Raw genomic sequence first — 13,460 nt, forward strand, 5'->3', positions numbered from 1 at the left:
CGAGGGATTACTGTATTTAATTGTTTCTTTACATAAAAAAAATTAAATAAGAATAAATAATTTATTCTTTGTTTTTGGGAATAGAATTACTACAAAAACACACAAGGCATTTTTAACAGTTATTAAAGCACTTTAAAAAAATAAATTGCAAATATTTCATCGAAGTTAGCCGAACACATGCAAATCTTATGGAAATAAAAATGGTAGTATACTGCAACACCGCAGGAGTATCATACCTTTGTTAGTTGTACCATGAATTATTCTCATCTATTTTATATTATGCAGGGGGCGCAGAATTATTCCAGGTAGAAAAGGGGGGTGCGAAATACGAAAGTTGAGAACTGCTGGCATACAATGTTTTGGGTGTACTCCAGTGTAGTACTAGTGTTTGTCAGTTGTCCATTTTATGTTAGTGAAGCAAAACAAGAGAAGGGTCTTTAGCTACATTCTGCATTAGAAAGATTTTTTAATTCATTATCGTTCCAAGACAAATTGCAACTATAGATTATTCCTGCTTAACAATGTTAGTATAGTGTTTTCCTGTAAAGAAAGATCCTGCAGTGTTAAACAGTGTAACGTTAAACATTAGTCCTGAACTGTTGGATATTATGCAGTGTTGTGTATGTAGTAATTTTACTGAGATTTGCAGCCTTACTTTGGAATTGTGCTTGAATTGGGCAGTCCTGAATAGATGACACACTTCATTGAACATTGAATTTTGGAATTAATGAAGTCAGTAAATTTTACAATGAAAGGTGTAATTCTTTCAGCTTTGTAAACAGAAATAGACCCTATGAAATTGTGCAGTATTTTTTATTTTAGCCTTTATAAATGTATTAATGAAAATTTTTAATAAAATGACATACAACAAAATTAAGTTTGTTTTCTCTGATCAAGAGAACTTTAAATATGCAACACCGCAGAAAACTTTATTTTTTGTCTGACGTTGTCGCACCCATATGAGGAATTCAGCCATTTTTAACATCCACTTAATTGCCTGAGGCGTAACTCATATTGGTGTTTAGGTGAACATCTTGTGCTTCTTACGGAGGCCAGCCATACATAGCTACATTTCAATCAGTCGTCTTTAAATTATCATTATGTGATGCTTTTGTATTATCAGGAAAGAATTCTTTCTGGATGTCTCAAGGTAACACACTGACTTTTTTTTTTTTTTGTTGTTTTTTTTTTTTTTTTTTAAAGGGTTTTTAGGCCAGGCCATATACAGTATACTAATATTTAGAAATGTGCTTTAAGTATGTCACTGGAAGTTTATTTACCCTCTGTTGTGGTGACATTTGCATTAGACTTGGGGAAACTTATTAACATTTCTGCAATTCAGAGAAGAGAATAAAAGCGAGAAGAGTCTTCAGCTCCCTTTAGGATTAGAAAGACTTTTTAACATCATTCCAAGATAATTTGTAGCTAGAGAATATTCTTGCTTAATGATAATAGCACAGTGTTTCCTGTAAAGAAAGATGCTGTGGTGTTCAAGAGTATAAAATTAAACAGTCTCAAAGTGCTGGATGTTATAACATTATTTCTGTATTTATCCCACAGTATCTATTTTTTTTCCAGTCATTTGTTTTTTCCATCAGGTTTTCAGCCAAGCACAGCATAAATGGTGGATCCTTAGCGACAAAAGAATTCAGCCTTAATTTAAAGAGCTCCAACTAAATCAATTTCCAAATCATTTTCCTCAAAGTGATTAATTTCTGCCTTTTCAAAGATATTTTGAAAATACCATAAACATAAGTATACAGCATGTTATTTACAAAATGTATTTATTTTTACTGCCAATGTATTTGAATAATTTGGGAAATTTTAACATACTGCGATAAACATTCCACTTCATCAAATATGTTGTGAACTGAGAGATTGACTTTATTACAAATATTACAAACAGCTGTATTAGAATCTTGAATATCCTGACTTGAGTCATAAAGAAAAGTCAGCAGTAGCAAAAAGATTAATGGTCTAATGCGACTTCTGCACACATCACTGCTGTTTTAGGCAGGCACTTCTACTGCCTAATTAATGACAAAAGAGAATTGTATGAGCTGCCCTTTACCTATAAATCAATATGTGGTTAATTATCGGGATATTAATGTGGGAGACTGATAATGGCATTGCACTAGGATAAACTAAATCATTTTCTGTGTCCGATTTTTTTTTTTCCCTAATTAGACTCTTCTTTTCTATATCAACTTTTTTATTAATAGCATTTTATTATACATAAGGTGCATGCTGTGTTCATGTGTAACTGCAGTAATATTGTGAAGCCAACAGCAAGGGTTGTAAGCCATTAAACTGACAGGGAAAGAAATTTTTATATTTGCAAGTAAAAATGTCTTATCTAAATTAAACATTTCACCATATATTTAAAATTTAATACGTGACAGTTCTAGAAAATATAACACTAAAAAGGGTAATCTGAATTTAATTTTTCCACATTTATAGGCCTTACTTCTTTCTTTTAAAGTTAAGCATTTTTAAGGTGTATTAAAAGTATTTGAATTTTAAGTATTTCAGTATGTTTGTTTATAGTATTATGTATTGTAGATGTTCATGATGTGTGTTTAGTTTGTTTTCAGAAGTCATCTTATTTTCTTTTTTCTTTCGTTGTTTTTGTTTTGTTTTTTTTTTATATTTTTCCTCCTCCAGTGTAAACCTCTGAAATTGAGGGTTGATAAGAAATGTCTTAATTATAATAAGATGAGAATAACATGATTACTGTTCCATTGATACTAAGGCACATCCGTCCCAAAAACAGAGTAAATAACTTTTACAGTAGGGTGAATAGAACAGTATTTAATAGTAAATGATGACATAAGTGCTGTGGCTTATAGGTGAATCATAAAATGGATGGATAGATTTATTTAGCTTTCATAAATGTTGGTTTCTGAATCTTTATTTGGCTTCTATGTAATATTTTGTTATAAGCATATTTTTATATTCACATATATAATTTGTAACTCAAAGTTTCGTGACATGAGCTGCTTTCTGTGTCTGCACATGTCTATCACCTACCAGTGCTTGCAAAATCAGAGCTACTTCACGTTGTCAGGGTAAATCAAATTTCTTAAAATGGGATACGCCAATAATGAAGGGAGAAAATGTTGGAATGTTGTCTTTGATTAAGTCACTTTGTGAACACAGAGATTCCATTTTTTTTCAATGGCTGTGTTTTCAAATGTGCCCTTTGTTAAGGAAGCACACAAAAAAGCCAAATACACAACTGATATTTGTGTCTGTTTTTGTTAGTATTGCATTGCTGACACTATTCTGAATAGACATATAAATAAGAATTTCATTCTAATATGCACATGACAGACTTGAAGCTGAAGTGCAGATATGCCTATTTAAACCTAATATCTAGGGATCAGACAGTGTTCTCCACTATTGGAAAAGCAATATAGTTCAATTTCCTTTCTTAGCTGCTTTAGCACAAAACCTTCTGTCAGCACTATGTACCAGTGTGATCAATGAAGGGACTTTTAGTGCAGCTTGAAGAGTTGTAGATAAGGAAAGAAACAGACTCATCTGTGATGGAGCAGATTTTGTTTTTAAAGAATATATGTCCAACGTAAAATATTATTTGAACTATGTATTTATTTCAGATGTGAAGAATTACAAATAGTCTTTATTGAAATTACTATTTGATAAATAGAATTTGTACCTTTTGAGCTAAATATTAAAAATATTTATGAGTAGCTATTTTAATAAATGTTTTTCAAAATCATAATGTATTTTCCTCATATATTGTTGAAAATACAGCATCATTCTTTTCTTTCTAATAAAAGTACTCCTTTAGTACTCCGTCTACAGTGTTCATTAAGTACTTGGTGTAAGCTGTCAAAAAATGGTATTGGTACATCCATAGCTATAATTTTATGAATTAATGCAATTTATTTTTACTATATTTGAAAACTCTAATCATGATTTAGTAGTTTTACTTTCTTATCACTTATATACTCTTGTCTTGTAGCTGTGTATTGTCATTGGAAAATAGTGCAAGTCAAGGTTGCATATATATATATAGTTTATGGCCCCGTCTCAACCTCCCTAATTCTTAAACCATTTGCATTTTGCTCCTTGTATGCAAACCCATGCTAAGTGACCATAGGAAATCAGTAGATGTTGCTGCATAAATGATTTCACTTCTCAGTATAAGGGCTATACAAAGAACATATTATGTAACATAAGAGGGCACAATTGTTGTCTGCTGATCAGATCAGAAAAGTGTGTGTGTATGCAGCAGTGTATGTATAAGCTTATTATGAGAAAATATACAGTTGTGATGAAAACTTGTTATACATACTGTATACAGTATACTGCAAGTAATATCTTGCTGTGATAAAATGTAGATGGTGACACTTGATTGCATATCTGCTTCTCATAGATCACATTGGGGGAATTTAAACAAGAACTAAACTCAGTGTGTCTCTGTGATCAAATAAAAGTAAAGGTTATTTTCCCAAAGTGAAAATGATCACAACCAACCAATTTGTTGTTGAACCTGTATCTTAGCTTAACAGCAGAAATACTGTTTCTTACTGTTCATTTCCATGCTGAAAAAATACCACTATTACCTTTTTTCCTGTTACATAAAAGTAGATAATAATCTGTACTTTTTAATTGATAGACTGTTAAAATACATATTACTTTTGCTATCACAAATAAAGGTCATACTCTGTATCTTCAGAAAGCTTGGAATGAATGTTTTCATACACAATTAAACCATTATATCTAAAGCACTATGAAAGATGATAAAAATGTTTGCCCCATTTAGTGTATGACATTCTTTATCTTCAGACTTCCATCTTTACATTGCCACTTGGAAATTTCACAACTTGTTTCCTGTTTAAACCCCAAGTTCATTTTTCCATGTAATTTAGAAAAAAAATAAGATCTGTAGTGGGGATGAACACTTAACCCGTTTCACAAGGGTTACTATGGAGAAAGCACCCACAGGGTGTCCTGAGATGGGGTGAATCTTGATGTGGCCCAGAGAGTGTAAATTGAAAACCCATCATTGGCAATGGGAATGTAAATCTGCATGCTATTATGGGAAGAAAGTGTGTATCAGGAGGCAGTAAGCTCAATGGGTGTAGTGGATGCCCCATAAGTGATATGCATACACTCAACTGAGAGAGCAAGGTTGCTGAGCTCTGGCACAAGGTCATTAGTGGAGCACTGTAGTATTGGCAGAAGTGCTAGTCTTCATGAGACTTTTGAAAATGTGTGCAACTAGCTTATGGACTGCAGCACTTGCACTTTTGTTTTTAAATATTAGCATTTCAATATCATGATTAAGTATTATCCCTTGTACTAATTCCTGTCTTATTGTACATTTTTGACACCCCTTAATTTAAAGTCATCATTCAAAATGTAATGTTAGATGAACAAATGACATGTTTTATTTTAACTTTTTAAATTTATGTAATGAACAAAGTTATCCAGTACCACCTGCCGCTATGTAAATAAAGTATCTATCTATCCATCCATCCATCCATCAACATTGAAAAGTGCAAGCAAATTTAGACAATCTGAATTAGGACAAGAATTGTGGGTAACAGGATAACACTTCTACCTCAAGTTCTGTAATCCTAGATCTTTATCCTTTATTCGCTATCAATGTATGGTTTGCATGTTCTTTCTGCGTTTTTTCCTCCCAGATCTGAAAAAGAAATTCTGGTTAGTTTGATTAGGAGCTGTAAATTTATTTGGTATGTGTTTAATGTGCCCCATCATGGAATGGCAGCCTAGGTTAGTTTTTGCCAAAGGACCAATGATATTTGTGAAATGCACTTTGGCCACCTGTAACATTAAACTGGTATAGGTGAGTCTGGAAAGTAAATAAATGAATAAATGTGCTATTTGTTTTTGTAGATTACTTGCCTGAACTTTAAAGCTCAATAAATGCTTTTATGTGCCTTGACACATTATTTGCTCTAATATTTGCTGCTAGAAAATCAAAGAAGTTAATCAGAAAATCACAGATCAGTTTGGATACTGCCTCATGGATCACCATCGTGAAAAAATTGGAAACTTCCGAATTGAACCACCAGGACTTTTCAGAGGAAGAGGGGAACACCCAAAGCAAGGAAAGCTGAAAAAAAGAGTGCAGCCTGAGGATGTCATTATCAACTGCAGCAAGTAATTTTAAGTTTGGTTTAGTGCTTGTCATTTTTCTTTAACCTAAATATTTTATATCCATCCATCAGTATAGTAAAATTATAGTATGCTACATTTTGATTAAGCACAAATCCTTTTTAAAGTTATACATCTGTAGCTTGTGTTTTCAGGGAATAATAAAGGTTTGTTTTATCAAATTTTCATTTGAATTTGAAGTAAGAATGCATTTTGCCAAACTGTTTAAAACTGAAATTTAAGCTTTAAAAAAAGCGAAATCAAAGACATCAGTTTCCATTAGTATCTTTTGCAAAGTTTCACCAAAACATGAGCAATTAAAGTCATGCAAGTAAAAAAAAATATATATGCCCATTATAGATATCATACCACTTTGAAGTACTTCAGATAAACTAAAACGTTTGAGTATTTCACACAGCATTAGAGTTATAAACTGAATTAGATATATTAAAATTTGCATTAGTTCAATCCCTAGTTATTGCAGATTATCAGCAAAAGTGTATATGTTAAAAGGTCTGAAAACAATATTTAGCACTTTATATTTAGCATAAGTGGCAGAATGTTAACTGAGTTCAGTAATAAAAGAATCTCCCTTAGTTTTTTCTTTTGTACATATGATTATTATTTTTGAATGGTGAAGCTGTATTAATTTGCAAATATTAAAACTGGTTTCTTCCAAAAGTCCAGATATGTATTGTGAGGTTAAATATCATCTTTTATACTACTTCTGTATGAATATGGGTGTCTCATCTTGATGACACACCTCCACAGTCCTTAAGATCTGTGCAAGGATAGAATGGACTTTGCTTTGCCCCTCTTGAATGTAACATTTGACTTATCTTCCAGAATTTTCTTTCCAGTACCATGGCATTAGCTTTTTCAGAGAAGCTGAGGAATAAGATTGCCTTATAGTTGCAACACATTCTGTGCACACTTGCTGTCGTGGTGACCCCATTTTTAAAGTCTACCAATCTACTAATAGTATGCCTGCCATCCATTCACACTTATATGTTATTTTTATGTCATTTAGACTTTTCATATAGTGACATCTATAGGATAGGTCCAAATTCAAATCCTATGAATTAGCTTAACACTTTTGATTTTTTTTTTATTATACCAAAGACATGTGTAGCATAATCTGTAAATGCTTGAGCTGACCTAAAGAATGCCCGGACACACTTTATCCAAATTAAGCAAAATTGACAGCCAGAATTTTGAAAAAATTATGATGCTGGTGAATGAACTGATGGGAACAGAAAATTAAATGAAAACTAAGACATTTAATTTTCACTTGAGTGAAAACTATCTTGTCAGTATAATGATTTATTGATTACTTAAAAAATCATTTAGGTTTGTTACAGTAATGACGTATGTACATGCTGAAATCAATTAATAGATTTCCAGCTCAACAGGACTCTTTATGAACATCACAGCTGTATTTAGGTCACTGGCATCAATATCTGAGGCCATTAGTTTAATGTAGGCTGAATTCAATTTGCAAATGGCTTGGGCTTCATCTGATGGAAGCGGAAGTTACAATGTTTTTTTTATAAACATAAGAGGAAAAATATTGAAAGTTCCCTACATTAAAAGGCTTATGCTGCCAAAACTTTTTTTAATCAGTACACACATCATGACAACTTAGGCAAAAATTCAATGTCAACAATAATACTAATGGTGTCCCTTCTATCTGTTTGCGTGTAAAGGGACAAAGTCATAAACATCTGGGATTATGCTTGGCTTCCATTCAACCATCCATCCATACATACACTTTTTGAACTTATATAGTTCATTATAGGCTCATGGTGAGCTGCAGCCTTTACGGGCAGCTACTGGGCTTGAGAAAGTCATCAACTTAGGATACAACATAAGTTGATCATGGGTCAGATCTGCCAAGGTATGATTATGGACTGCTGGAGCTGTTTGATATCAGTTCTAACCACTGCCCTTAACTTGGGTGTAGGAGATGTCTCTGTGGGTATCATACAATATTGCATTTACTATAGATTATGTCAATAAACAGTTATATAAAATTGTCGGGTGCAATCAACATTCTTCAGTGATACAAGAGACGATTACCCAAGCAAGACTGCCAAAGTTTATAAGGCACTATGTGACATGTCTGCTTCAAACTCTAGAACAGCATTTCTGTTGTTGACACAGCAACATAATAGTTAATAATTAATTTAAAATGTTTTTGTGATTAACTGTTTATTGGAATTTTAATAGAAATAATGAGCAAAAACAAAAGGCAGCTTTTTCATAAAATAAGTCATAAGAAACAGAGAGAGAGATCACACTTTATTTGGCTTTTTACAGACAAATGAATAAATACCAATATATTATGACAACAAATATACAACAGAATGACGAAAAAGAATGAAAAATTCTGACTTGACTAAAGGAGAAAAAGAGAAGTCACATTGAGGCATTAAAAAGAGTACTGCTTGCTGTAGGTATTAAGGAGTCCTGGTTACATTTCTTGTTGGACTTCTGTTGAATAATTTGCTGGTTAAAAGCAGGTTATTGTAATGTGTCATTGAGAGGATTTTAGCATTGTTCATAATGGTACTCCATTTTGCTTTCATTCTGTGTTCTGCTACTACTTCAGTGGGCTCAAGAGTGTGTCCAATATCTAAATCTGCCTCTTTTGTTTAGCTCATTTCTTTGGTGGGCATCTGAGGTTATATTATCAGCCCAGCACACCGCAGTGTAGAAAATCACACTAGTCATCACAGAATGATGGAATGTGAAAAGGATGCCACTACCAACATTAAAAGAGTACAGTCTCCTAAGAAACAGAGTCTACTCTGTTCTTTCTTATGTAGTTCATCTTTATTAGATCAGTCCTGCCTGTCACTGACGTGGACCCCCAAGTACTTGTAGCAGTGCACCATCTCCGCGTTTGCTCCGAGTAGTGACCAGGTGTAGAATGTGTAGTCTCCTCAGGTTTCTTTGGTGCGGCGAAACCCTTTAAACAATTCCTTGGTTTTGCAGATATTAAGATGCAGAAAATTCTTTCTGCACCAAGAAGCCAAATTCTCCACGTGACTCCTACACTCTGTCTCATCCCCTTTATCAATACACTCCATAAATTTGAGACGTTCTGCAAGGGACATGACCTTATGTTTATAACTAGAGTCCACGGTGTACAGATTTAAGAAAAAAGAAATGGGAGCTGTTCCTTGTGGTGGTCTAGTGTTGCTCACATACATAGCAGAGAAACAGTCCTCGAGTCTCACAAACTGTAGTGTTCTTGACAGCTCATTATCAAGGACACCACAAGCTCCATCCACCTGTGTGTCTCTGAGTACTGGGATGGCTTGATGGTATTGAAGGTACTGGAGAATTCCAAAACATCATTCTTCACAGTGCTTTCAGCTTTATTTTGGTTTGAATAAGCCTTGTGGAGCACATAGATAATTGCATCTTGGATTCCAAATTTTTGTCGGTCAGGCAAACTATAGTTTGTCCAGGAGGTGTTTCATAGGAGAACTTCTATACTAAAGGGCCCAGCCTCTCAAAAGTCTTAATGATGTGGGACATAAGTGCGGCTGGTCTGTAGTTAAGTGAAAAGGGGCCAGCACCTTTGGAACTGGAATTTTACAGGATTTTTTCCACAGCAACTGCACTTCTTACAGCTTTAATAACAGACTGAAAAAGTGACTAAGGACAGCATAAAGTTGGCATTAAGAACTTAGGGACTGACTCAGTCTGGTCCTACAGCTTTTCCTGTGTGTAGTCTCCTCAGGTTTCTGCTTACTTGGGGCCTCCTGCATAAATGGTACATATGCACAAAAATGTTTTATACACCTGTTTCCACACTTACTTCAACATGTATAAAAACTATCCATCCATTATCCAACCAACTATATCCTAACTACAGGGTCACGAGGGTCTGCTGGAGCCAATCCCAGCCAACACAGGGCACTAGGCAGGGAACAAATACCGGGCAGGGCGCCAGCCCACCACAGGACACACACACACCCACACACCAAGCACACACTAGGGGCAATTTAGAATCGCCAATGCACCTATCCTGCCTGTCTTTGGACTGTGGGAGGAAACTGGAGTACCCAGAGGAAACCCACGCAGACACGGGGAGAACATGCAAACTCCACACAGGGAGGACCTGGGAAGTGAACCCAGGTCTCCTAACAGCGAGGCAGCAGCACTACCACTGTGCAGCCGTTCAGCCAGGCAACCCTGCATAAAAACTAACCTTTTTTGTTTTTTTTAGATTCTCTTCCATGATGCGGGATTATCAAATACACCAAAATGAACTGCATATCGTGTACAACTTTAAGGCACTTGATTGTAATCATTATGTAACAATATAATGGTGCATGGAATTAGTAAACTATTCCAAATACCATAACTTCTTTAGCATTGTTACTATCAGGGCACCACTGAGAGTATTTTAACCTATTCTATCTATGTGCTATCACAGCTGCACAACAGCTAATCTGAAAGCTATACAGCAGTTTACTGTATATTAAGAGCGCAGTGGATTATCGGATATAGTTTCCAGCCCTTTCAGTCTTCCCTGCTTCAGTTAAGCCACCAGCATCTGCAAGGTTTCCACTCACCCATGCTACAGTCTATTTGAACTTTTCCCATCCAGCAAATGCTTCATAGCCTTTTTTCTGCGTGGACCTTGAGTCTCAGAAATAATTGAATCCCAAGAGCTATAAACACACTCAATCAGTCCATCAAGTTCTCCTGGTAGAGCTGTTTCTAGTTATGATTACAGTTACCTCACTGTGTACTTGCACTACTACTGTAATATTGCACAACCTGAGCCACTTTATGAACCATTTGCACGAATTGCACTATATGCTTCTTATGCTTTTATATTGTATATTTTTCAGTGTTTTTATCGTGTTGTTATTATTTATCATTTTATAGGGAGAAGTCTAGCAAAATAACACATTTTATTGGCTAACTAAAAAGATCACAATATGCAAGCTTTCAATGCAACTCAGGTCCCTTCTTCAGGAAAGATCTAATCACTATGAATGTAATCAATACATTCATAATGGCTAACATGGTACAACACCCTCTTTTTATAGGAAAATTTAGTTTATGGTGGAGGTGCATATTTAATGCCATTATACCTTCCAATGACAATAAAGGAATTCAGTTCAATAGAAGAGAGTGTGCATTTATAGATGATGGTCACTGGCTTCTAAGTCAATTTAGATTCCCAAGTGCTGTCCTCTTGGAGCTATGTGCTGTTAGAATACTAGGATGTATACTTGATATCATTTTTATGATGAAATGAATTAAAGTATGTATATTACATTTTACAGATAAATTGTTAATTTCATATAAATAATACTGTATATATTGTTAATAATTAAACATGTTGTGGACACGGTGGCATGTTTAATGCATGCTTTAATGCATTTCATCATGAAAATGATATCAAGTATACATCTTAGTATTAAAAAATGTTCAGAGAACTGTAATACCATAAATGTATTCTGTGTAGCAATCACTAGCTAATGACTGGGTTGGGGTGTAGCTCACCCGACGACTTCTAGCAAGCACTACGGTTGTCACCAGATTTATGTACCAAAGAATCTGCTATGATTTTAATTGGGGAAAGATAGAATCGGGCCAGCACCTAAGGCCTACCGTATTAACACCCTGCCACCCAAACATTAACACCGCTCCAGGAAAATGTCCATACAGATAAAACACAACCAACACACAAATATATAAATACTCTTTATTTACTAGAATAACTACTTACAAACTCAGTAAACCAAAAAGACAAAAAGTACTTAAAAAAAACACCACGAACAAACCCCCACCCCACCTCAACAACAATACAGTCCTGAAAAAAGTCTGTACTGTGGATGATGGAAGTGGTTCTGGAATCGTAAACTATGGATAAAAGATGTAAAGAAGTGTGGAATGCTCCCTTTTAATAAACTGCTTCCCGGAACTGGGATGGTGAAAGACTGTCCAACCACAGAAGCACTCCTCTTCTCGAAGGGCATCGGTGGACTGAATTGAGAAGAAAAGAAACCCACCGCTACCCTTAAATGTGGTGGCTGAGCACCATCCTTCTCCACCACGAATGTCCAGTTAATGAAAGAAGCTGCTGATTATGAAGTTGCTTGGAAAATGGCACAATGAAAAAGTCCTGCTACATCCTTCTCTGCCAGTTTTATTGGTACAGTGCATACAAAACCAAAAACTACAAAACTCACAAGCCTCTTCTCATCAGTGCAAACCTGTTTAAAGGCACCAGTCACTCAACAGGACATACTTACATACAAATAGCATACAAATAAAATCCCCTATGTGCCCTCTCTACAGGGGAACACTTAGAATATGAAGCATTTAACAATAACATGCTACTTTAGTTACAATGGAATTTAAGAAATTCTAGTAAATTGAACAGCAATGACAAAATAAACTACATTAAAGTAGAAATTTTGAAATTAAAGTTGATATTTCAACTTTAATCTTGTCATAGACCTTTTTTCTTCTCTTTGTCCCTGTTTTTTTTTTTTTCTTTGTCCCTAATATGCTTCCGTATGATACTCAGTCACTCGCCTTTCACATCAACTTTGACATCTCGCCACTTCTTTATTTTGGATGAACTTTTGAGAGCCACTCCATAAATTTTCTTTTGTTGCTCATACCATTGCCTAAGCCACCAAATTGTACATTTTTCTTTGCCTCCTGTGACGATGTGGGTTTGGCTCCATGCTCCCATCGCTGCTTGGGAGCCCTTGAACCCAACACCGTCGGTAATGTCACCAATGAGCTAGTCAGTGGAGGCAATAACAATCGAGCAAGGGGATGGTAAAAAGTGAAAAAGTGCTTTTATTAAAAATCAAATCCACAATAAAAAAAAAAAAGTGTTCGATAAAGTACAGTGCTTCAAAAGTTTAATAAATAAATAATCCTTAAAAGAAATCATGGGGGTTAAAACCAATAAATAGAAAAATCCTCTAAAAACGAGGTAAAATAGTATAGGAAGTAATATGTTAAAACCAAAAACCCGGTGTCTTCTGCTTCCATGGCGGCTCCCCTGCTACACCCATCTGGTTGGCTCTACAGGAGAGTCGCCTACCTGCAGGATCAGCTGCCCTTCAATCAGGTCCAGTAGCCCTTCGACCCTTGGCTTCGTCAGGCTCCCAACCGGACCAAGACTTGGGTTATTTCCCAGCGGCCAAGGCGCTCACACTGGGAGTACACCAGCCCAAAGCCTTCTCGACTCTCACTCCTTCTACGGTCAAGTCGATGTCTCCACTTGTCACTCCAGCTACTTAGTCGCTCAGCTGGAG

The 13,460-nt window shown here is 35.3% G+C and overlaps 1 protein-coding gene across 3 annotated transcripts in view; it reads left to right on the forward strand.

Annotated features, from left to right (window-relative positions):
- zgc:173742 (DNA topoisomerase I, mitochondrial) overlaps positions 1-13,460 on the forward strand; it is a 187,394-nt gene that overhangs the window by 102,458 nt on the left and 71,476 nt on the right. For all 3 annotated transcript variants that reach the window (XM_039763499.1, XM_039763501.1, XM_039763502.1), the window contains exon 12: positions 5,972-6,159. In XM_039763499.1, the coding sequence (XP_039619433.1) occupies positions 5,972-6,159 (188 nt within the window). The remainder of the gene's footprint in view (positions 1-5,971; positions 6,160-13,460) is intronic.

Source organism: Polypterus senegalus, chromosome 9, assembly GCF_016835505.1.
Source record: "Polypterus senegalus isolate Bchr_013 chromosome 9, ASM1683550v1, whole genome shotgun sequence".
NCBI lineage: Eukaryota > Metazoa > Chordata > Cladistia > Polypteriformes > Polypteridae > Polypterus > Polypterus senegalus.